The following is a 24,743-nucleotide window of genomic DNA, read 5'->3' as shown; positions in this document are numbered from 1 at the left end:
GGACACCTCAGGTCACATGACTGGCGAACGCCCTGTAGCTGTCCAAAAAAAACCTCACAGCCAGCGTCAAAGCAAATGTAGCTGCGTCCGCTAGTTGGCATTTCAGGGTTTCAGAAACAGACAAGTGAAGTCATGCGGGCTACGTCCATGTTTTATACAGTCTATGCTATTAATGCAAATGAAGCGATAACAGTAGGTATAAGCAAGAGCTACTCATCTGCATACAAACTACACAATACTTTTACTCTTTAATCAATTTATGTCACAGTACTTAAAAGTGACTTGACACAAAACTAATATTCAAAAATAGTTTTCATTGAGTCTTTAAAAGTGGCAATGTTGACTTGTGACTTTTTTATACTGCCATTTATATTGTGATGGGTGACGATGAAAGTGATTGGGTTGAGAAGGTAAAATAAATATTGATAATGTGATCCTTCTTGGGGATATTTGATAAAAGGACTGACGCGTGATAAAATGTCAGGATTTTGAGATGGGGATTTAACCAATTAGATATTGATTTTGCAGGTTAGATACTCATAGAGAACACGTGTATTGCTATTGAGAATTGTGCTATAACTGTAAATTGAAGGATTTTTATCAAACCCTACATCAGAAAAGGAAGATGCTACGTCAGCTACGCAACAGGCACGGACGGGGTTCGAACCCGCGATCTTCGGTTTACGAGACCGACGCCTTACCACTTGGCCACCGCGCCTGGCAGTATAGACAGGGCCGAGTCTGAGAATATAATCATACTATAAAAAGAATAAAGTTGCTTCACTTAGTCTTTATTTTTTGCGTTCCTCGGATCAGCTCACATGGCGTATCGTACGTTAACGAAACTCAATTCAAAGTTGAAATGGTTTTAAAAATGTCCTGGTGAACAACAGTCTTTTACACGTTTGTAAAAATTTTAAGCATGTCGAAGTCAAATGCAAGTTTTTTTAACCTAATTCGATAAAACGTTTTGTGCAGGAAACATGCATCTGGGGGTTGAAGGGGTTTCCCTCGTCTTACTTGTCTCGTGGTGACTCTTGAAATGTGAAGCAAAACTCATCTTGAGAGTATTATATTCTTAACTTTTATTGAGCCAATTTCCCAGTTGACGACCCTTTTATGCTATAACGTTTCAGATCATATTTTAATTTTATACTTTTTAAGGGAAATCAAGTTTATGAAGCCCTTAAGCAGCTGAATGAAGTCTAGCGTACCGACAGCCGAAGCGCAGGGACTCCTGATCGTGAACACACCCGGAAGTAGCTAAAATAGTTCACAACAGCTGGGGTAACATGAAGCTAACAGATGAAACAGGGTGACGGGGAGGTCTCATGTCCTTGTGAGGTGTTCATGAAAATCTAAAGTTGTCTATCTATGCTGTAAGTAAGACTGTGCATGCGAAATCTATGCTAAAGTTAGGGGAAAGAGATCAGCCGGTATGCATGCCAACGTTTTGGATAGCATGCTAACAGAGTAGCACATCGCACTAATTACATTATTATCAAGATATTTAAATCCTTCTAGCGATTAAAACATGTGGGTTTGGACATTTCATGACAGTTTAAATATCTTCAGCTGTTTAAAAAACTGTATTATGCTCGAAAATATCAATCGTAGACACTGTTTAAACTGTACTAACAAATATGCTAACGTGTTATAGTAGCTTGATTGTATACTTCTTATTCATTACCAAGAGCTATTATTTAAATTTATCTGGATAACAACACATTTTTAGGTTTTATTTTGAGGTTGTCGTTACCAGTGGAATCTGATTAATGCCAAATATTAAAACAAGCAAAGAAAGAAATCACTCAAGATTTATAACTATAAACAGCAAAGTGACTGGGACCTATTTCAGTATTATCAGTTGTTATCCTAAAGTCGAGATCCTGTCATGTGACACATAGTCTGCTGTTCAAATCGATGCCTCTAATCACATGACAAAAAGATGCCTCATCCTGGGATGTATATCGTCTTATAACTGGGTTTTAGCACTAAATCAGTGTGACTAAATTCCTGTTACTATTACAAACTTTTGTGTCTCTTGGTATTCTGGACATCTGGGGATTGACTTGGTTTTTTTTCTTATTGTTATATTTTATACAATTTTCCAGCCATCTCCCTGTCTGTTTAGAGTTGGAAAAGTGAGAATTACGATAACGAATCACAGCCATGGAGACAGAGTGCTTCTCTATCCTGTAATGATACTTTGGTTGGTTAAAAACAGACTGAAGTAAATACTGATGTCTACATTGCCATATCCAGTCACACACTGGAGTCTAACCGTTGAAAAGAGCAAGAGGAGATCTTTCCTAATTTGTCCACAGGAGATGTTAAAAAGGGCCCACACCAACCATCATTAAACCATCATTTAATGTATAAGCCTTTATATGTATATACATAGAAACCTAATCTTCAAATTGAGCATGAATTGGTTCCCAGTTTAATTCTTGTTTGTGTTCTGTTCCCAGTCTTTGACAGAGCCCGTCTGACCTGCAGCTGAGCCCCCTCTCCTCACCTGCTTCAGCATGCCGTTGGTGGTGGATGCTGTGTGGGCGATTTGGAGCATCACTGCTGGCATCTATGACTACTTCCACACCAGTGCCATGGAAGAGAGGATCCACACGCTGGAAAACGTCCTCTCTATCCACCAGTTTGTGATTGCCGGCTTGTCGGCAGGCCTCATTCTCCTAATGACCTACATTCTATGGAGAAAACACTGAAAACACCACTGACCAGGGCCAAGCACTGATGAGATGTCAGTCCATAGCAGGATATCTGAGGAAGATGGACAGTTTTTGTGTTGTTGCAGCTTCATTTAAATCATGAGGATGTCCCAAATGAAGTCAGAAGCACTGATGGGCCACTAAACAGAGTAGGGTGAACTTCTTCAACATGCAGTCTCATACTGCACTGGGTGCTTGGCCTGTCTTTTTGTCTTTATGTCCCTGTGTGGTGGATGTTAAATAGGCCTAAGTAATACTTTTACTAAACCATTGCAGCTTCTGAAGGCAACTTTGCACTGTCACGTTCTTGGCTGAGCTTTAATGACTTCATCGCGTTAAAAAGCACACATCAGTTTAACATTTAATTTCTAGAGGGATGAAGTGTTATTTTCTGTTATGGCTACATTAACATCTCTATCATTGATTTATTGCCTTTCTAAAAGTCAATCTTGTTATTTTTCATACAAGATCTGTTTTATTTGTGTTTGTGTTTCTCTTAGACAATTATTGCGGAATACTGAGTCTTTCTGTTTGTCCTAATCTAATTACATATCATCATCGTCATGAATTTCTCTCTTGAGATAACAAATGGTGGCATTAGCCACTTAGTGTCAAAGCTAAGATGAACAGCTGTAAGCTGTGGCACATGCGATAGTTCTCCACATACTTCAGACTGTAAGAAGAAATGCATCAGAATAGAGGACTCTGAGCCCACAGAAAATGCTCTATAGTTCAATCTTGAGGTTAGATGGTAAAGAGCAATGAAACACTTGCGTGCTCAAATTTCTGCCAGTTACTGAAAAGACAGCCTCTTTTGAGCTTGGGGCCAATCTGCTAAAAAGTAATGCTGCAAATTCTGTTGAGCATCTGGCACAAAATGTTCTCAGAAAAGTTGGACATGCTCTTTCCAGGGGGTCATTTTTCACTCTTACTCTAGGACTTGAACTTTATGGTCAGAAGGATAAAAATAATTATCTCTTGCAGACTGTTTCATGGAAAGGTTGTTAACATGTGATTCCCCCTGAAAAAGGTGTGTTTAGGGTTCACTGTGACTACTGTCTAATTTTGGTTGATCTGTGATGATCACAGAAAACACTTGACACTTATAAAGCCAATACACTTGGGATTATTTTATTGTTTTCATCCATATTTGATACTTTTCTCATGCTGCGCAGAAGGGATTGGAAATGGAGGTTATTGTATTTATTTAGTGTTGTTTTATGTCTGTTTTAAAGTCTTGTGTCGTTTCATTTGTACAAGTTTACATTTTGAAATCAGTGTTTACAGTTGGGTTACCAACTGTACATTGGGTTTTCTAACACAGTGATGACAAGAATAGTTGAGTGATTCAGTAACATATGGGTCAGGTTAAATACTGTTACAGATAACCTATTGGGAATCATTGTGTGTGAACTGTCTACTCTACGCTAATACATGTAAGTCTGAAAAATCACTACCATGGCTGATAATAAAGGGAATATGTTTGACTAATTTGTGTCCAAGCTGCTCTTTCTTTTGCTTACATTATTTCCGTGCTATAACGGCCTAATAATGGAGTAAGCATTGTTTCAAGACAGGAAAGAAATTATATTTTCTGTCTGATGGTATATCAATATATCCTGCTCTTACTTACAGACTTGTATAATTTCACATTTCCTGTTACGTTAAGTAAGAGTTTATGAATTTGATGAATTTCTTTTGATTTATCAAAAGAAAGGATTTGAATTATAAATGGAAAATTGAAAACTTTGGAATTGACTTTGAAAATTTCTGGTTGTGTATGAAAAAATGCCATGTAGAATTATGAAGTTAATTACATTTGTTAAGAGCAATGTTCTCTTTGTTTCTATAGTAACAAACAATGTTCGAGATTGAGAGGCTTATTAATGTTGTATAGTTTTGTTATTCGCCTCTACCTTCTCCTCTAGCAGCATGAAGATCGCCCAAAGAAATGCCACCAATGAGATCACGAGGCTTTATATGAAAGCACTCTGATTGGTTGGAGCTGTGAGAAGGCGGTATCTTTCAACACAAGTTAACTGAGAGTTTAGGCAGGCGGTTGTTGTTGAGGCCGAGTGAATGGAAGTCAGTTGGACATCGCTTTCAGAATAAAACAGAAACTCATTTAAACTGATCACATTTTCACCAAACAAGCGTACAACCTAGTGTGTGTCCCTGTTAGGATGTGTGAATAACTGCAAATTGACCCATGTATCAGCAAGAAGACAGACTAGCAAGATTTCACAATGATCGATTCTGAGTCCCATTTTATTTAGAAAGTATTGGCCAGATATTGTTTGTTTTTGTGTGCTCTTTACATTGCCGTTGAACCAACTTACTAACGGGCGCTATGAGTGTTTTTAATCACATTCTGGTGAAAATGAGGCATAAGAATCTTTAAATGTGCGACCTTTCTGTGTTAAAGCAGCTGTCGTTTGGTTTCAACTTTCGATGTCTTAATTAATGAAGTCAAAGAGGCTGACGATGCTAACTATTTAGCCCGGGATTGATGCTTGCTGGCTAAGGAAGTTAGCCGGGTTGCAAGCTTGTGGTGTTCTGTCCAGCTTTGTTGCCCATTCAAAAAATGCCGCCCACCCACGAATCGATAATAGGGGCTGTCATTTCGCGCTATTTGTTTATGTATATGGTATAAATACCACTGGGCAAAGTTTGCATGGAAGACACGACAACTTTGTTACTCTTAAATAACAAATATCAAGACTAATGTGAATTTTACTTAACAAATATACACTGGCTTCAGTTATGCGCATGCGCTGTGACAGTTGACGTCTTATCTCGGTGGGTAGCACTTTTTCTGACAACACTAGAGGCTGGTATCTTATTTCGCGCATTTCAAGCCTGTTCGCCGACCTCTATAACAGAAATCCGACCCAGAGCGAAAACCTATGTAATGTTAATTTGATTCAATCACGTTAAGAGGAGTGAAACTTTCGTATGCTGCGTATAAAATGAAGAGATAAAAGCGTTTAACGATTTGGTCGGGTGGTTTTCTCCTACCTCTGCTCTTTTGTTTTGACAAAGGAAGAGGACCTCTGTATCCCTTTTTAATACCAGTTTAAATCTGGTGCGGGGACAGTTTGTTGGGCCATATTTTTGTAATGGCTCCACAGAAGCAGAGCTCATCGGGGGGAAGTAACCCGGCGGGTTTTGGCTCTGGAGGTAAAGCCAACGGGTTGTACCAGTCGTCCTCTTCAGCCATGGCTGCAGCAAAGAAGCCCAACATGCAGCTCATTCAAGCCGACCACGAGTTGTTCCTTCAGGCCTTTGAGAGTGAGTAGCTTCTAACAGTGATTAAAACACAAAACATTAGAAGCATAGTTTAATTTAAGGTTATTGGAAGTTTTTAAGGTGCCATATGAATATGCTCAAAGCTGGAGGAAAAACGTTTTGCTGCTGTGAATCTGAGCTGCTCCATTGACAAATTTTCTCTGACTGTTCATGACTTTATCACTGCTGTACTCTGATTTGGGCAACCTTTCTTTGCATGTGTTAGATTGCTGCCAAACTTAACATTTCTGTCATTTAGTATTTGGTTTCTCGATTTTTTGCATGCTCAAACCAAGAAAAACATACTCCATATAATGCAAAAGTTCTTGGTTGTTTAGTGCATGTGTTAATGTTGTCTTGGTACATAATTTAAACGGTTCTAAACCTTACAGCAATGAAGAATTGATGTGTTAGTCTATAAGTGGGCTCTTAATCAGTGATATAGTTTAAAAATGGTCAAATTAGATGGAAAAAAATCCGCAGATCTTCATATATTGTCTGAGAAAAAAGTCAGACATTCACCCTAAATCCAAAGGAGGTGCTTGGCTTCTAAATGCTGGTATATTTAATAAATAAGTGACTTATATAAGTACAGTTTTAACCCTGTCTTGAGTAGATAAATGAAGAATTGTTTGAGCAATGAGTCTCCAGAGCTTTTTTAAGCCAAAGTGTTTGTTTCTCCTCTGAATGATTAATACTTGACATGTGTTCTCAGAGCCAACCCAAATCTACAGATTCCTCCGCACCAGAAACTTGATCGCTGTGAGTGTTTCTGTCAATATTCTCATCAATTACTTGAACACCTGTAATTGAAGGAGACACTGATGCACCTTTCTGGCGTGCTGAGGCAGACTCATGACACTTTCTTTGTGTTTCAGCCCATATTCTTGCACAGGACCCTCACCTATATGTCTCACAGAAACTTAAGGAACAACACCAAGAGGTAGGAAAAATCTTTCTTGGAGGAGAACTTATAAAACTAGCAGATATATTTGCATTCATTTCCTGTCTGTGCTGTAGCTTCCAGATCTGTAGGTGCTTTAGAATCTCATATATCGTGGTTTGTTCTCATAGAAAGCAGGTCAAGTGTTATCTGGAGTGAAAGTTAACCGACATGTTGTCTGCTTGTGGAGGCTAACTGGATCAGTTAAGGTGCAGATATGAGGGAGGATTTCAGTTAGGCTGCTTTGCATACAAAGCTTGCACAGAATGCACACAGGGCTTCTTGTGGTTGAGCCTGCAGGGAGCTTTGTTTGGTGTAAAGATATGGAAGTTAAGCTGAAGGTTCACAGTGAAAGCTTGACTGAATGGATGAACTCTAAGAAGGTGCAGAATGAAGAGCTATAACTAGGTTTTTTTTAATCTGCATAAGTTCTCGTGCACATTTGAGCTGTAGCTTTGCTGTTTATTTATGGGCTTTAATGTGAATAGAGGAAGGAAAAGAGCAGGAAACTGGGAGACAGACACAAGGCAAAGGGCTACAGGTTTGAACTGATCCTGGGATGCCCACTTTGAAGGCTTAGGTCTCTCTAAATAAGGCATGCAAGTTTAAAACAAGGCCTGGTGCCCCAAGCTGTGAACTTTTGTGAAAATATGTGAACTTTTTTGGAAAGTTGGTTTCAAAAGCTGTTGTTTTGTTATCAAAACTTAAGTGTCAGATTGACAAAGTCTGCCTCTGATCAAAAGTGTTAAAGTCTAAACACGGAAAGCTTTACGCTCAATCTAAATCTTAGTTTTTTTCTGTAAAGTTGACCAGGCATTGTTTGTGTTGACAAAGTAGGATCCACTATTTTTTTCGGCAAAGCGATATGACTAAATTGTAGCAGAAACACGTCATGAATGACCCATGTGAATTGTTAGGGGAAATTATGACATTGTGATTCTTTTATCCTCCTAACATTTGATCAACACTAGACCATTATTGATGCTAAATTTTAAGCAAGTGTATAGAGTTTTGACTCTTTTTAAAGTCTTATTTATTTTTGTTCTTTGGCTCATCAGGCTGGGTTTTACTACATTGTGATACAGAATGATACGTCTGTTGACGCTAGCAGTCGTTATTTCCTACATTTATTATTCCTGAGTGTGAAGTGGAGGCGGTGCATCAGGTGACACGTTTTTGCGGCTGCAGCATGGTTCCACTTTCTGCTGCAGTTGTGCCGCGTGCTTTAGTCTCATGGAGCACTGCCTGTGAGTCAAGATGAACACGCTTCCATAAGTGATCATAAAGCATGAACGGTTAAACAAAAAACTAAAGAAACACAGAGACAGTAGATGTTATGGATTAGATTTATCCCTGCATGGCCTTTACTTTAGTGTACTTAATATTTAATGTGTTTTACTGTAAGCCTGCACAGTGTGTGCTGTTGAAGCCATTTCCTCCTGAAGAGTAATAAACTAATAGCCGTAAAGTTGTAGCTCAGTGGATCAGACACTGAATCTTGGATGCATTTCTCTGCAGTTAAAGTGGAGCCAGTTTGATTCAGAGCTCAGGGCCGCTGATGTGTGTTTTTAACTCTGCACAGCTTCCAGGTGTTTTCATTTACTTCTTGCTCATTAGACCTCCGCTCAGGTTGATGTAGGGCAGATTTATGTGACTTTGTTATTTGCGCTCCAAAAAGCCTCGATATGATCCAGGTGTGTTTTTGCCTTTTGATTGTAGAGAACATGCTGTTTGAATTTGAATCAAACGTCACATCCTCTTACAGTATTTGAAGCAGAACAGTCAATTAAACCTAAATTAAATGTGGAAGGATGCAAAATCAGAATCTTTCTATTCAACAAACATCTATGAGAGCGAATTTAACTCAGTGAGCTCATGCCCGTTCTTTCTCTGCTCCATCTCTTTCTGATGTAGAGTGTGCCAGAATAACAGTCTGTTTCAGTGACCCCCTGCTGTTTGTGCTCATGTTCAGGAAAAGCTCCAAGGTGGACAATCTGTTGTTCAAAGTAGAGAAGATGAGAGGAGAACAGGAGACTCACAGGTGAGCAGACGTTAAAAGATCAGTGTTTGTCTGTGCTGCTGTTGTTTCTGACTTCTGTCTGAAGATTAAACTCAATGACTTTAAGATCTTTTCTGTTTTTGTTTCTGCAGCGTAGCCTCAAATCTGCAGCTCACTTTTACTGGCTTCTTTCATAAAGCTGGTAAGTCCGTCCTTCTTGCTGTGTGCACCTTTTTTTGACGAAGGCTGTGATTCAGGAAGTTTTCTGTCCGGTTTGTTCAGGGAAGCCGTCTCAGGACAGTGAGAACGAGCAGAACTCGGTGTCTCTGGAGGTGCTGCTGGTCAAAGTGTGTCACAAGAAGAGGAAGGTGAGTGTGGAGACTAATAAAAACAGAACACAAACCTTGGCTCATTTTGATTTTTAAACTGCTACATGTGAAATATTTGGTCCAGGATGTGAGCTGCCCAGTGAAGCAGGTCCCTGCAGGGAAGAAGCAGGTTCCTCTGAACCCAGACACAAGAGGCCAGGCCAAGCCGGGCTCCTTTCCCCCCCTGCTGGTCCCGAGCAGCGAGTTTGAACCCAGTAACTCTCACATGGTCAAGTCCTACTCGCTGCTCTTTAGAGTTTCGAGGCTGGGGTGCTCACGGACGCAGATCAACGGCCTGAGCAACGGAGAGAATCACCACAGCAGAGGTGAGACTTCTTTCTGTCTGTACACGTTTCTAAATGATTGTTCTTTATGGAGTTCAAATCAAATCAACTTTATTCATAGAGTACTTTTCAGACATTAAAAACTTGCACAAAGGTCAGGGCTTTGAAAATGGCGCTCTGATTTTTCCTTAAAGCTCTTCAGTAATAATGAAACTGAATGTCACGTTTCAGATTTTGCAGAGGAAGTAATAAACAGGAAGAGGAGGAGCTCTTCTCTCAGGGACGAGGGGGAAACCACGTTTGTAGCCCAGATGACAGTTTTTGATAAAAACAGGTGACACTTTCCAAAACTCACACACAAACACAATCAGTTAACTTCTTACATTTCTTTTCTTATTCTTATTTTCAGACTGATTCCTGTTGAAATTGTTTCAAAATTTATTTATTTCTACAAAGTTTTATGGAGGTCTGTTTTTCTGTTCGCCTCTGGGCAGGGAGAATGATATTTTTTAGTACAGATGCAGACACATTAGGACAAAAAGTCCCACATAAAGGAAAAAGTGTTGAAAATGTGTTGTTTTTGTGTGCAGACGTCTGCAGCTGCTGGACGGGGAGTACGAGGTGTCTATGCAAGAGATGGAGGAATGTCCGGTCAATAAGAAGAGGGCGACCTGGGAGACCATCCTGGATGGAAAGGTGTGTCAATGAGTCAAACGCAGGAAAATTTTATTAAGAAGTGAGATGCTCACACCTCAGCTTTGCATTCAGCTACAGTCATTTTTCATCCAATTGACAAAACTTTGAGATTTCCTTGCTGTTTTAGAAACCAGGAAGTGACACCACTGAGACTTCATCTTTGTTTTGTGTAACATATGAGTTAAAGTAAAGCACTATTTTTTCCTTAAACAGTGAAATAAAAATATAAATAAAGTCAGAAAGTTTTAATACACTCAACAGAAGTTCATCTTTTACTCAAGTTTTTTTTTATTTTTCCTGCTTTGTTTTGCAGCGTCTGCCTCCGTTTGAGAGTTTCTCTCAGGGTCCAACCCTTCAGTTCACTCTGCGCTGGACCACTGACTCTTCTGACCACTCCACAGCCCCCGTGGCCAAACCTCTGGCCACCCGCAACTCTGAAACCAACCAGGACAGCAGACCCAGCACCCAGAGAGCCACACACACTCCAGGTTAAGCAGACAGCAGCAGGGCTGATAGTGAAAAGTTGTTGACTCTGGGGTGAAAATGTTTTTTGACCGTCCGTTTCTCCTCCAGCTGTTAAAGAATCAATAAACCCTGACGTGCAAACAAGACGAGAACAGATCTCAGCGGAGCCCAGACAGAAACTACGCATCTTCTACCAGGTCAGTCCCCTCCTACGGACACAGATTCTGGCTTAAGTTCCTGTTCGATGTCTCTCCTGTTCACGCTCTGTTTTCTGATCCAGTTCCAGTACAACCACAACACGAGGCAGCAGACCGAGGCCAGAGACGACCTCCACTGTCCGTGGTGCACGCTGAACTGCAGGAAGCTCTACAGTCTGATCAAACACCTCAAGCTGTCTCACCCACGCTTCATCTTTAACTACGTGGTGAGAGATACTCAAATGGTTACTGTCATACATGTATGAACAGAGTGCTTCAAAAGACTTTGGTCTCAAGTTAGCTAACCTCCCAATCCGTGTCAGCCTCACCCCAAAGGAGCTAAGATCGAGGTCTCCATCAACGAGTGTTACGACGGTTCGTATGCAGGAAACCCTCAGGACATCCACAACCAGCCAGGCTTCGCCTTCAGCAGGAACGGACCCGTGAAAAGGACGTCTGTCACACACGTTCTCACCTGCAGGTACCACAGATGTTTACTTTCTACTTCCTCTGAGGGCCATGTGAGAATCGGGGTCACCAATGAATGTTTTAACATCTTTCCTTCAGACCCAAGAGGACTAAGCCGAGTCTGTCTGAGTTTCTGGAGTCAGAGGACGGGGATCAGGAGCAGCAGAGGACCTACATCAGCGGACACAACCGCCTCTACTTCCGCAGTGACAGCTGTGTACCACGACGGCCACAGGAGATGGACATAGACAGCGAGGATGAGAGGGACCCTGATTGGCTCAAAGAGAAGACGGCAAAGGTCTGATTGAAGCCAAGTGTTTTAAAATGTCATTTTTGAGGTGACACCTCTTGGATGTTGCTCTGCTCTGGCTCCAGTGGAGCTTAACTGTCTGACTCCTGGTCTCTCTGCAGCAAATTGAGGAGTTCACCGACGTCAACGAAGGAGAGAAGGAGATCATGAAGCTGTGGAACCTCCATGTCATGAAGCACGGGTGCGTATGAAGCAGGGTTAAGTTTTAAAGATGCTGATTGGATAAAAGGTTTTATTCCACTGACACTTCCATCCCTCTTCTAGATACATCGCAGACAACCAGATGAACGAGGCCTGCCTGGCGTTCGCCGACAAACACGGCGACTACATTGTGAAACTCAACCTCTGCCGCAACTTCCTCCTGCACCTGGTCAGCATGCACGACTTCAACCTGATCAGCACGCTCACCATCGACCGCGCCATGGCCAAGCTCCGCCTCCTCTGCACCCAGAGAGACACAGACAGGGACAGAGGGGATGAAGACGAGGAGGAGGAGGAGGAGGAGGAGGAAGACTGGGAGACGGCTGTGGAGTCCCAACCCGAGCCTGATCCAGATCCAGATCTGGATCAGTCAGAGTATAAACCGTGCAGCGATGAGACTAACTGTGTGGAGAACGGGAACCGACGAGGGGAGGAGGAAGGAGGGGCCGTGACTGGCAGGTCGATTACTGAGCAGAAACTCTCAGGTTCTGGTTCTGGTTCAGAATAATCAACAAAAATAGACTTGTGATCGAGAATATTCATATACAGGAACACATGCAGGGACCTTAAAGACAAAGTTTGTTTTTTACACATTTACATCCAAAAGAATCAAAGTTTATCTTGTTATCATGACGCTATGGTTAGAAACATGTCAGGTGGCTGATCCTCCTCCTTCATGTCCGACCACTGAGACTAAAAACAAAATCAGTCAAATCAAATATCAGTGAAAGGAAACATTTCACAGACTTTACTCTCATATTTTTTAAATCTAAGCTCTATTTTGGCAGAATTTAGGTTCTAAAACAAGAGATCAGAATAAACTTTTGTTGAGGATTCTTCTGTGAAACAACTCCATAGGTAAAAAAAAATGATGGGATCAGAGATGGAGCAGCAACTCCTGTTCTGTGCGGTAAATTAGCTGCTCATGGGAGTAAAAGGAGGATATTGGATCTTAAAGGTACCTCTTGGTCATGTAGACCCTAAATACTAAAAGAATGAGACTGGTTTAAAATACAACAGATAAAATTTCTCTTTTACGACTTTTTACCCCATTTTTCCTGATTCTCATCTGCAGTTTGTTCCAACTTAACATCTTAAATACATCCTTTTTTATTTTCTAGAAACACTCCTGAACACTGCAGTTTTCTAACACTTGTCTTACAATCCAAAATAAACTAGCTTGTGTGTGTGTTCGTGGGAATATTCAGCTCAGTGTGTGATCTGAGGGTCGTTTCTTTGTCGTCTTGGATGTAAGGCAGCAATCAGCCAAACTCTGCTCCACCAAAGCTTCCTTCATTTCTGTGTTCTCTAAGTAGCTCATGTTTGCCATGACTCAAATTCAAAACATATGCGGAGCCTTTAGCTGAACCTCTAGTTCTGGTTTCAGTGTCTCCTCTCGTCTCCATCTTCTTGTCTTTAGCTGAACACCATCTGATGCTTCACACTCCGTCTGACGTCTGTCTGATCTCTGGAGCACATGGATAACTTGATATTTATTGCATACGATGCATTTTTCTCCGAACTTGAGTGAAAAACGGTCTCATGCGCACACACACACCTCCACTGCAGGGATTTACTACTGGTGCTAGAAATGTCTCCTCTCTCTGCTGCCCACAGTGATGCTATGATGCATTCTGACCTTTTTTTTTTCAAACCTTTTTTGGTCACTTGTTTTTGGCTCTGCTTTCTTTGAAGTTCACAGTTTTAAGCTAAATTTAGAGATGGGTCAATGACGCAGATATTAATTTCACATAACAATGTAGTCATTCCTTGTTTGTTTTCAAGAGAGAAGTCACTCTGATTGCTGATTTGGAGTGAGAAAAAAATCATGAACACAAAGAAATATTTGTACCACATGTTTAGAGGAGCTAGAGGAGGCAGAGCCTGAAACAGCACAACCTTCACCTGAGGTTGGTTTTCCTCAGTTTCTTAGTTTTTCTGCAGCTAATGTTGACATGAAATCCTCAGATATAACTCAACTTTTGGATCAAGTTGTTGGTTTTGATTTTCACACCAAAGTGGATCAGTTTAGTCTTTCAGATTTTCTTTGATAGACACCTCTCACTTCTTTGTAAATAACTTTCTGCAAAGCTTTCACTGCCTGGAAGTGTCGGTGAGACGAAAAGCACAAAGTCCTCATGCTGGTTTGTAGTTTTACAGCTCTTCGGGGTTTCGTTTGCTCCTTGTCAAACAGATAGTTTGCAGAGTGGACGTGTCTGCTCTTTTAAAGCTTTATGTCAGTTTGACGCTTGTTTCAGACAGAGCCAACTCCAGCTTTTTTCCCTGATTGTTTTTCTTCTTTCACACGAGACCAGCAGCATTTTGCACAAAATGGGAGGAGCCATGTCAAGAAAACGAGACTTTTCTGCAACGATTTATGAGAAATCAGATTTGGAGTTTGGGAACTTTTTGAGTTGAGTTGAAATGATTTTCTATTAAAAAAGGATTTTGTACAAAACTATTCGTGTTGTCTTTTTTTTCTCTTTCTCATCTTTGTTCTGTCTTTTCTCCTTTGTTTCTTACTCCAAAGCACCGAGCTTTAAAATTTACACAAATTAATGTTCCTAAGTCAGTCTGAAGCTGTAGTTCCATCAAAGCATGGCTTTATTTTTTTACTTCATGTAAAAAAATCCTTTTTTGAAAAAAAAAAACAAAACCACAGGAGAAGTCACAGGAATGACATAATAGATGTAAAAATGGAAACATGAGTTTGAACAGCTCCCAGATTTATAAATATCACTCAATATTTAGCTCATTCAGACACTTCCTTAATCTATGAATGAAGGATTTTTTAAATACTGTGAGGATTGTCGATGAAAATATCTAAACATCACCTTAAGTAACAGTAAGATTACTCTAATTCCAAGTCCCAAAGCATCACACTGACAGAAAATCACAGGCTGGATGGTTTTTGCTGAACTGTCCCTTTAAACATGTATAAGAACAAAACACAAGTTGTGGCTTTCACAGTGAATAGTTTCTGTTTAGATGAGAAAAACATTAAATAATTTCAGGTTTAGTAGTTTGAACCTGCTCAAAAACAAAAGACACAAACGTATCTAAACCCTGGACGTCCTGTCGAGCTGAGTTTTATTTTATTAAGACATTGCATAGATTCACAGCCAACTAAATCCACTTAAAACTGACAGGAATAAAACACAAACTGTAAACAAAGGCTGACCTCAACAGCAGGCTCAAGAATCAAACAAGAAGCACAAAAGCTGTCACGACACTTTTACCCATTAGGGCTTTTTTCATCAGGAAACTTCAGGACCAATCATCAGATGTTCACCCCACAGAGACTTCAAGATAAGGTCGAAAAGCTTTTAATTTAAACATGTTCAGCTGGATCGGAGTGAGCCGTTTAGTCACAAAATAAACTTACAGATTAAAAAACATACAACAGACAAGCAACTCTCCGTTCTGCTGTGTATGTTTGGTGATGCTGAAAAGAGCATTTTATTTATTCTGGCTCAAAAAGCATCTTTCTTTTAATTAATCAGGAAACTTACTGTGATTTCAGACACTAAACTCTTGACCTGAGCCCCTTCAAAAGCCCCAGAGCTATCTTCAACAAAGGATTGTGCTGCAGTCCAGGAACTGGTTTGTCTTGGTCTTTAAAAATCTGCACTCCTTCTGCATATCTTGAGGTCACAACAACAAGTACCAGGTACCAAAAGTTTAGAAACTACTCCAGCAGATAAACATCCTGCTCTGATATGATGCAGAAAACACACTAAAAGTAGATCAGCAACTTGTTCAGCATTTTTTTCTGAAATGAAGTTTGGCGGCGTTGAAATAAAGCATTGTGCTCTTCAAAATAAGATCTCTCTCCACTGTGAAGTTGTCCAACACATGTTGAACAAAGATGATGTTAGAGCTGTTACAGTCTTTCTGCCTGTGAACCATCTGCAGCTTCTCAGGAGAAGTGATCGATTCTTCCTTTTTTTTTTAAGACATGTACGGAGAAACAACAAACTGAGCCTGTGTGGGCACATCCTGAACCATCGCTCTTCAAACGATTCGTCTTGGTTTTAAAACACCAGCACTTTCCAGCCGCAGTGGACAAAGGAGCAGCCGAAGTACAGGCAGTCCACTGCCTGGTCCACCAGCCAATCAAACACCACCTCCCTGTTCCCAGAGCCAATGGTCACCCGCAGTTTGAAGTTGCCTCCCTCACTCAGGTTGTTGTTGCTGATCGGAAACAGGTTCACCACCTCCATGTCGAAGGTCACAGAGGAGCCCACGGTGACAGCCGGCAGCTGGTTGGTCATCTCTTTGCCATTGACGAAAACAGCACCTAGACATCATGAAAGCAAACAAATAAATACTTCATTTCTATACTTTTATTTGATTCTTTTGCTACTTTATCCTCCTGTTACTTTATTTGCAGTTTTGATGACCAGCATGCTTTTATTTTGAAAGGACTAAATACTTACTCACTCTAAATATTTCCTTACACTTCTGACTAACTCATCCTGTATAAAGTATCTCTGCTGCAACTTCTCAGATGAAACTGCATTTTCACAATGTTTCAACAACAATGACAAATGATAAAATACAGCTGCTTTAACCCATGATAAAATGTTATAACAGTGTGTTTGTCGGCGTACCGCTGGTGGAAATACAGACTGCCTGGTCTCTCTGGAGTGACTCTGCCTCCCTCCTGCTGTCCACACACACGCCCAGACTGTCCCTCCGATCCATGGGACCTGCTGCGGTGATCCTACATGAACGCACGCAAAACATGGATTAAATAAAAGACAAATTACTGTCGAGATAACTGCATGTTTCTGGATCACTGTGCAGCCTCTAAAATCAGATTCAGACCTGCTCTAAATATTCTGCACGAGCTAAAGAAGCACATATACATCTAACATATAGAAAAAATGAAATAATTGACAGTCTTCCAGGGAGAAAGAAGACAAAAATCTTTGTGCATGTTTATGCGTACTTAAAGGTGAGGGTCTGTCCGCAGAAGTAGGTGGGTGCGTTTGAGTACAGGGTTGGGCAGCGAGACTGGGCGGAGTCGTTCCTCAGAGCGATGTTTCTCCTGCTGCTCAGGATGTAGCCCTCAGTACCCGGACACCACTCTGCAGTTCATGAAAACAAAGTACACACACTCTTGAATATGACAGAAGGAAAAAAAAATAAAGAAATAACTCGACTGCATCCATATTTCCCCTCCAGGTGGGTGGAGTCTCCTCCTACCGTGCGGTGTGAGCGTGGTGTACCCGGTCTGTGGGACACTCCAGGGGCTCCACTCTGTGCGGCCCTCACCGCGGGCGCAGACCCTAAATAGGTAGTCTGTGTGAGGGTCCAGGTGAAGAACCAGGAACTCACAGTCCCGACCAATGTAGGCATCCTCATACTGGCTCCCCCCGCTGCCAGACCTCCGGTACTGCAGCCGATAATCTGCCGCTGCAAAGTCCTCGTCCACCTGGAAAAGAATAAGCATAAAATTAAAAAAACATAGAGGTTATATGCAATAAAAAACACAGTGAAACAGATAATAAGAAAATAGGAAATACATAAAAAAAGAGCAAAGGGGATAACGTAGGGGAAGAAATGCACAAAAAGAGGAGAAAGAACCAAAGAAACAAGATAGTCTCCTTAACAGTTTACACTTTTCAACTGAAGTGGATATTTTTTCAGTGACGTCACAACTTTTTCACTTTGCGACCTTGACTTTGTCCACTTTTACCTCTAACAGTTATCACATTATTACATTATCAAAATTTGAATGATCTGCATTCTGTGCTCTCTGCTGACCTTGCACCAGCGGACCAGGACGCTGCCCGGTCTCTCCTGCAGCTCTTCGATCTGTGCAGGTGGGTGTGAGGAGACGGAGCCATGGCGGGACACGCGCTCCCTCAGCAGACCCAACAGGGAGTCATCGAGCTGGGCAGAAACACATGGCACGTCCACCAGTGCTGGGACCTCTGGGAGACTGGGGGCATACAACAGGTAAGACACACATCACTATAATAATCTGGAAACTGTCTGGGCATTGTTTTCCATGCTGCAGATTTTTCGTTTGTGATGAATTTTGCTGCAGCCAAACAGAGCACCTCTGTCCTACCTGTCCAGCTGGATGTGCATGGCTTTCTTAGTAAAACTGCCAAGCTGATCCTCTTTCTCTCCAAGCCCACAGCGCAGAGCTGCTTCCCCTGACAGGCAGAGAGAAAAAAAGCAGGTAAAGGATAAATTACTTGTTACATGTTCCCATGATGCTTCCATGGTTGTGTTTCAGGGACTGACCTTCCCTGAGCAGCTCGTCGGCCTGTCCAACTCCGTGCTCGATGAGACTCTGGCAGTCATCAAGTGGTTTAATGCTCTGCGTCTCAATGGCGTCCACCTCAGCCAGCAGAGCATTTAGTCGCTCTGTTAGCAGCCGTCCTGCAGCTGCCTGCAGTTCGGTGAAGTGCCTCCGGAGGGCCTCACGGGCCTGACCCGAACTGCCCCGGACCTGAGGGGCAGAGAGAGGACGGGGTCAAGAAACAGAGCTGACTGAGGATTGTAACATATCACCATTCCTTCTGTGTCGCATTAAGTGTTATAAAACCATTACAGTTAGGGATGGGCACTGAATTAGGTACTTTTACAGGTACAAACCTGAGTTCTGTCAAAAGTACCGGGTACCGATTCATGTAAAATCAAAAGGTGCCACGTCTAGGTACCTAAATGCATCCATGTGACTGTGAGGGGTGGAAGAGTAGGTGATTTTCCATGCTTGGACATGAACACAGCACTGCAAGGTTATATACTGAAAAATAAATCTGTTAAATTGAAAAGATACATTTTATTTAGGGGTGCACCGATCACAATTTTCTGGGCCGATCACCGATCTTTAAAAAGCCTGACCTGCCGATACCGATTTGGGCTGATACAGATTTTCATTTTTCATTTTTTATAACTGACGGCACATACCTTCAATGTTCCAATCTTATTTTATTGAAAATCATTGAACAATACATGTGAAGCAAAAAAATCTTTATGTTTTAACTTAAACAACCAATGAAGTGTCCTTGGTGTTAGGTCTCAGAGCAGATCAGTTTCATATGTAAGGATGGGCCAATCACCGGTCCCCCAAAATTAAGGAAAACGGCGCTGATTGGTGCAAGTCTAATTCTATTTTTAAACAAACTGATATTTTTTACCACACAAACACAAAAAGTACCAAAAATTGGTGCCATTGAGTACTGATATTGATTGCCAGGTATCGGGCATCATTACCACGTCAATTTAAATGTGAAAGGTACCCATCTTTAATATCAGTATCTTCTTCAAACTCATTTCCAACTCCTAGGACTTCTTCTACAACTACCACCATCACACACCGTTCATACACACACTACAAGAAGCTTGAAAAGTTTTCCATCAGTGGCAGAGTTCATGTTTCAGTTCCTCTTTGCAGAGCTCACTTTATGCACTCAGGCATTTCACAACGAGCGTACAGATAGAGCAATACAGAGATATCAGGAAACGGAAGGCTGATTGACAACTGTTGCACTGATAACGAGAGGACAGCATGACTATGAGAATGGAAACACACACCGGGAGCCTGCGCCAGAATACACACCGGCCTTCACGTGTAACAGGACATTTTCCACCAGACGCATCACTTCCTGAGGATTATCAGTACAGCACAGACAGCCGGTGATCAATATTTAGTGTTCAAGTGATAATAATGGAACTAAAAATATGAGCAGACATTATTCAACGAGTGTCAAACACGGAGGAGCTGATGTAGAATCAGACGAGTGTTTGGAGGACGACAAGATGCAGCAGTGATAGCATTGTCTGAGTTTTCAAAAACACACAATCTGCTATCTCCCCTCTCGTGTATGTGTGTGTGCATGTATGTATGTATGTGTAATGTGTGTGTGTAATGTGTGTGTGTGTGTGTGTGTGTGTGTGTGTGTGTGTGTGTGTGTGTGTGTGTGTGTGTGTGTGTGTGTGTGTGTGTTTCCTGTATTCCTTCAATCTGGTGCTGAGCCATCCCGGCTGTGGGAAAAGAAGGGGGTTATGGGAAAGAAAGCCCGCCACAGACTCAACGCAGAGAGATAATGTGTGATGAAACAGCTGGGAATGGGTGGAGGGGGGACAAACATGCAAACACAAAATGACTTATTCTGTGTGTGTGTGTGTGTGTGTCTGTGTGTGCATGTGTGTGTGCGTGAGAGAGACTTTCAGAGTAATCTAAGAAGTATGTTTCATTTGACTCTTGCTTTAAAATTAAAAACAAGTCAATGCCAGAGGCTGCAGATCGTAGATTATAGAAAAAAGAGGGAACATTAACAAAAATGTTTCACTTATTGACTCTCTTTGTAAATTTTGAAGGAGGAAAGCACAACTAGAGATGTTAAAAAGCCCTTTTTGGTGTTAAACCTGGAGTTTTGATCGTTCACTTGGACAAAACAGCACAAGATAGTGATGCTTTTTGAGCTTTTTAAGGGTCAAACAACCGACATGATAGTTTTAAAGCTACTGAGGTGCTGTAAAAAGCTTCAGTGACATTGCCATCTTAAGCATACACACATAAACCTCTCACTGATAAATATAACTACTCCTTGCACACTTTACACATGCTCTTATTTTGCATGTTGGTCAGACGTGCTCCAGAATTGATCTTTAAAAATTTCCATTTCTCAATGTGCCGTGAAATTACAATAAACTGGAATCAAACCTAATCTGATCAGTGTAGCTGAACCTCTGCCCCCAAAACATGATCCTGTGCTTGATCTCTTTTTTTTATTCCTTCACGTCTTCTCTGACTCTTCCTGACTGTTGATATTAGTGACAGGAAATGGCAGCATTGTTTACTGTGAGCAGCTGGACGGGTAAATCTAGACAGCAAGAGGAAGGAAGAGATACGAGACAGAGTGAGAGGAGAGGGATAACAGTCTCCTAGGATTTTTTAGGGTCAGGGGACAACACTTCATGTAACCCCGGGATGTTACATCAGGAGAAAAAGAGGGGGTCAGCTGGACGACGGGCTGATTTCCAACCTGTAAAGGTGCAGACTAGAGCTGAAACGATTCTTCGAATGATCCGAGGTACTCAATTACAAAATAATACTCAAGTAATTTTCTCCACCCCGAGGAATCGTTTAATTTTAAAAAAGATCAAAGAGTGGTATTTCAAATAGAGCTGAGGCCATATTAAGAGAGTTTTCAGACCCCTCAAGCTACCTCTTATACAAAATAGCAACTAGCAACAAATCTAGCTTCTTTTCTGGAGTTTGGAGACTAATGGGTCATTCTACGAAACGGGTGCCATTTGGGTCCGCAACATTTGATGAGATGTACAAGGCACAAAAAATGTGCCAAAGTATATTTACAAATTTTAGAGCTACCAAAGCAAGTGCTCTTATTGACATGCTGTATCAGAAAATTCTATTTCTTAAAGAGAAAAATTTTCATTTGAAAAATAACTGCTCTTTAAACAAAAATATGTTTTATCCGATTACTCGATTAATCGATGGGATTTTCAGTAGAATACTCGAATACTAAAATATTCGATAGCTGCAGCCCTAGTGCAGACAGACAGTGGTACCTGTTTGCGGGCCTGGTTGAGGCCATGCAGGCGCTGCTGGAGTTCACTGCGGTAGTTCTGGGCCGCCTCGATGCTTTCCTTCGCCTCCTGCAGCAGCAAGTCCACCTCCACAGACATCCTCCCGCCTCCTGAAATTCACAATGCAGAAACAAACAGATTCAGATGTAAACTCACACCCTGATGAATATCTCGTAGAATATCTATGTAGAAGTTTAAACCCCAAGGCAAACAAAACAAAAATGTTGTGTGAAAAATATAATATTCCCTGATATTATTCAATTATTTTTTAACCTTGAGCCTTTGTTCTATGTTGTTTGTTTTGTTATATATTTTTTTGAATTCTGTGTTTTTTTAACTGCATTTATCCTGAACATTCTGTAGGGATCTTGTGAATATTTTGTCAATAAAAAGAAAAAAAGGCTCACCAATAGCACTCCTTCAATGAGTTTGCATTATAGGATACACATCTGTAAGCAAAGCTGCAGTTTAAAATGGATGAAATGTGCGCAGATTTATTGAAACATCACCTCCACCTCTGAAAGTGTAAGGTGCATGAGCATGAAGAGTGTTATCTCCTGCAGAGGATGTGTGGCAACAAGAAGAAACCACTTCCTACCAGCCAGAAACCATCCAACAAGTCAGATATCAAAACGACTTAAGGACTGAATTCTTAATGCAGCAGCATGTGACTCGATATGACTCACCTCTGATACAATATGAACCCTTCCTTGCACAAATGAACACACTAAAGTGTATGTGTACTGTTGCATTAGTTTATTGTACAGTTTAAACTTAATGCACTGTAAAATTATGCATGGTTTCAAATAAAACGATTCTGACTTGTTGCAATTTTTGCAACTTCACCATGCAGGTGTATCAAACGCCTTTACAAATGAAATCATTCTTATTCATGGCACGACCTGAAGCCTCGCTGCGGTCAGGCCACGTTTCCTTTACAGCAGCAAAAGAGGAAGTCACCGATGGCCTCATGCGTCTGAAAGTTACAGTTAAAACAGAATCATCACGAGGGGTCAGAGATGAAATAATTCATAATTTCAGCTCAACAGTGCAAATTACTCTCCCTCCTTGAAATGCCCTACATACTCCAGTACAATAGGTGGTAATTCAGCTTAAAATGTTTCATAAATACTGAGTATTGTCCCGATAACCTTGTGCAAAAATGTGAAACTGTGAACACAAACTCTTTACACTGATCTGATGTATTTATGCCCATGTTTATGCAAAATTAGAGCAGAATTATGCAGGTATGCAGCCATTCTGTCATAAACAACACACTGCTCCTCCTCTTCTCTTTGCTCTTTTCTTTCAGCTGACAAACAGTCCAGCCATTAACACACACACACCCACACACAACACACTGTCTGTCCTTTCAAAGGGGGCACTGGCCCTCTCTCTCTTTTACTCTATGGCTCTAATCCTGAGCTTCATAATCCCTCAAAAAAAAAAAAAAAACTTTAAGTGAACACCAGGCATTTAGCCAAGAAAGCGGGTTTTCATATAACACCAAAAATCTCTTAGGGATGAAATGAGTGTGGGATGGAAACAAAATAAGTGCCTCCTGATGTCTTTATTTCTCCAACGTTGTTATGTTAAAATGTGCAGCCAAGCATAGATTTATTTAGCAGCAGTTCAGTTTCAAAGTATTTAGGTCATGGAGGGATGTCCTACTGTCCTGCTTTCTTTCACAAGTCTTTCTAGCTGCTGGGAATATGTGCTGTTTTTTGCTATTAATCACAAAATAGATGGTAAATGGACCACTACTTATACTGTTTTTGTCCACTAAGAGGGAGTAAAGATGCTTCTAACTCATCAAATTAAGGGGTAAAAGTTAAACAAAACAGATTTTCTCCTTGTTTTTTAGTGGTCTCACAGTCGTACATTCCTTTTGGTCTGACTGAGTGTCAGCCTCACAACTGTCATCATCCAGGGAAAGGGTGTAAAGAGGCTGCAGGGCACATCCTTCAGGCATGCAGCACATGTTCTGACTAACATGGGAGTTATGAAAGGCACTCGACTGCAAATGCACATTATCATTATTATTAGAGCAGACAAGAAGAGACTGCAACAGAAGACAACAGACATGTCTCAACTCGCTAACAACAACTTCCTTATTTTGGAGTTATTTTCATCTACCTAAACTCCCGCCCACCATCACTGTGCCTAAAACACTAATGTGTAGAAATCAACTTTTATCAATTTAAGATGCATAATTCGTCATATATTTCTGTTTAGGTGTAAAAGACGGCAGATAAATGGATCCAAACCTTATAATCTTCATTAATCTGGTATATGGGAAAACTACCACCAGACTCTATTAATAAAACTCCAACTTTTTAATTTGTCTCTCTCTTTCTCAAACAATACAAAACTTATTAAGAATATTATATGGTTTTCTAATGGAATAGTGCATTTATGTCAATTCGGCGTCAAATTTGATGTATTAGCATCATTAAAATCCAAGAAATGTTAACTTGTATGGCTGGTTGACGCCTGTCTAACGGGGTAATCTGGATGATGTCAACAGGCAAACAAGCAGAGAAGTAGTTTCGGCTGTAGACAAGACTAACAATGCAATAGTAGTTGGGAGAAGTTCGTATTCTTGATACAAAATAGGTATAAGTACCAAAAGGTAGACTTCTTAGTTTTGCCAGAAAATACACAACATTTTTTAGTTGTTTATTCTTGACCTCTTTCATTAACAAGACTGGAAGAAACTTAGGGCTAGCTTGTGGCCAAAAGACAATGAAACTCGGATCATGCTCGAAAGAACAAACATGACGCCCATGTTTACAATCTATGGAAGAAACCAAAATGTTGACATTAAATGTGTTCATAAAAAATTCTTCCCACTTACCTGTTTTAATCTTTCCTTGTGGCCATTTCTTCACGAAACTTCTCAATCACCTCGCCACCACACACTACTGCTAGATATCCTGAAGTTTTGCTCAAGCCCAAAAATGACACTTCAGACGGAACAGCCAATCAGAGGAAAGATATGTTTGATTGACAGCAAATTTAGCCAATGGGATCAAGATATTTGCCATCCTCCCCTCCCTGATCAGTTGACACATCAGATCATAGTAAAAATGATGAAATATGTCAGATCTTCGAAATAACTTTGTAATTAAATTAATTTATGTAAAATTTACTATTATTCTGTACTAATAACCATTCTATAATAAAATCAAAACTGTAGTATGTTATATCTATTTATGAAGA

The 24,743-nt window shown here is 40.8% G+C and overlaps 2 protein-coding genes and 1 non-coding gene across 3 annotated transcripts; 1 reads left to right on the top strand and 2 right to left on the bottom strand.

The window, feature by feature from the left end:
• Positions 1-646: 646 nt before the first annotated feature.
• Positions 647-718, bottom strand: trnat-cgu (transfer RNA threonine (anticodon CGU)). The gene has a single exon. It is a non-coding gene; the product is annotated as a tRNA-Thr (tRNA).
• Positions 719-4,970: 4,252 nt separating this feature from the next.
• Positions 4,971-14,376, top strand: LOC141809794 (polycomb protein suz12-like). The gene is made up of 16 exons (XM_074696984.1): positions 4,971-6,017; positions 6,730-6,776; positions 6,893-6,957; positions 8,930-8,998; positions 9,109-9,158; positions 9,239-9,324; positions 9,410-9,650; positions 9,840-9,942; positions 10,199-10,304; positions 10,618-10,792; positions 10,878-10,966; positions 11,050-11,193; positions 11,290-11,447; positions 11,534-11,732; positions 11,846-11,925; positions 12,009-14,376. Exons 1-16 carry the CDS (start codon positions 5,846-5,848, stop codon positions 12,451-12,453), a joined length of 2,229 nt encoding a protein of 742 aa, XP_074553085.1. The 5' UTR covers positions 4,971-5,845; the 3' UTR covers positions 12,454-14,376.
• A 241-nt stretch (positions 14,377-14,617) lies between these two features.
• crlf3 (cytokine receptor-like factor 3) lies at positions 14,618-24,473 on the bottom strand. Its single transcript, XM_074695808.1, has 9 exons — positions 24,379-24,473; positions 21,504-21,631; positions 18,207-18,414; positions 18,028-18,115; positions 17,718-17,895; positions 17,157-17,385; positions 16,900-17,038; positions 16,559-16,671; positions 14,618-16,245 (listed from the first exon to the last, which is right to left on the bottom strand). Exons 2-9 carry the CDS (start codon positions 21,618-21,620, stop codon positions 15,980-15,982), a joined length of 1,338 nt encoding a protein of 445 aa, XP_074551909.1. The 5' UTR covers positions 21,621-21,631; positions 24,379-24,473; the 3' UTR covers positions 14,618-15,979.
• Between the last annotated feature and the right edge of the window lie 270 nt (positions 24,474-24,743).

The sequence above is a fragment of the Halichoeres trimaculatus genome, unplaced genomic scaffold (assembly GCF_033239565.1).
Source record: "Halichoeres trimaculatus isolate MK-OKI-2021-1 unplaced genomic scaffold, fHalTri1.1 fHalTri1_scaffold_20, whole genome shotgun sequence".
Lineage (NCBI taxonomy): Eukaryota > Metazoa > Chordata > Actinopteri > Labriformes > Labridae > Halichoeres > Halichoeres trimaculatus.
This window is presented reverse-complemented; position numbering and strand designations above follow the sequence as displayed.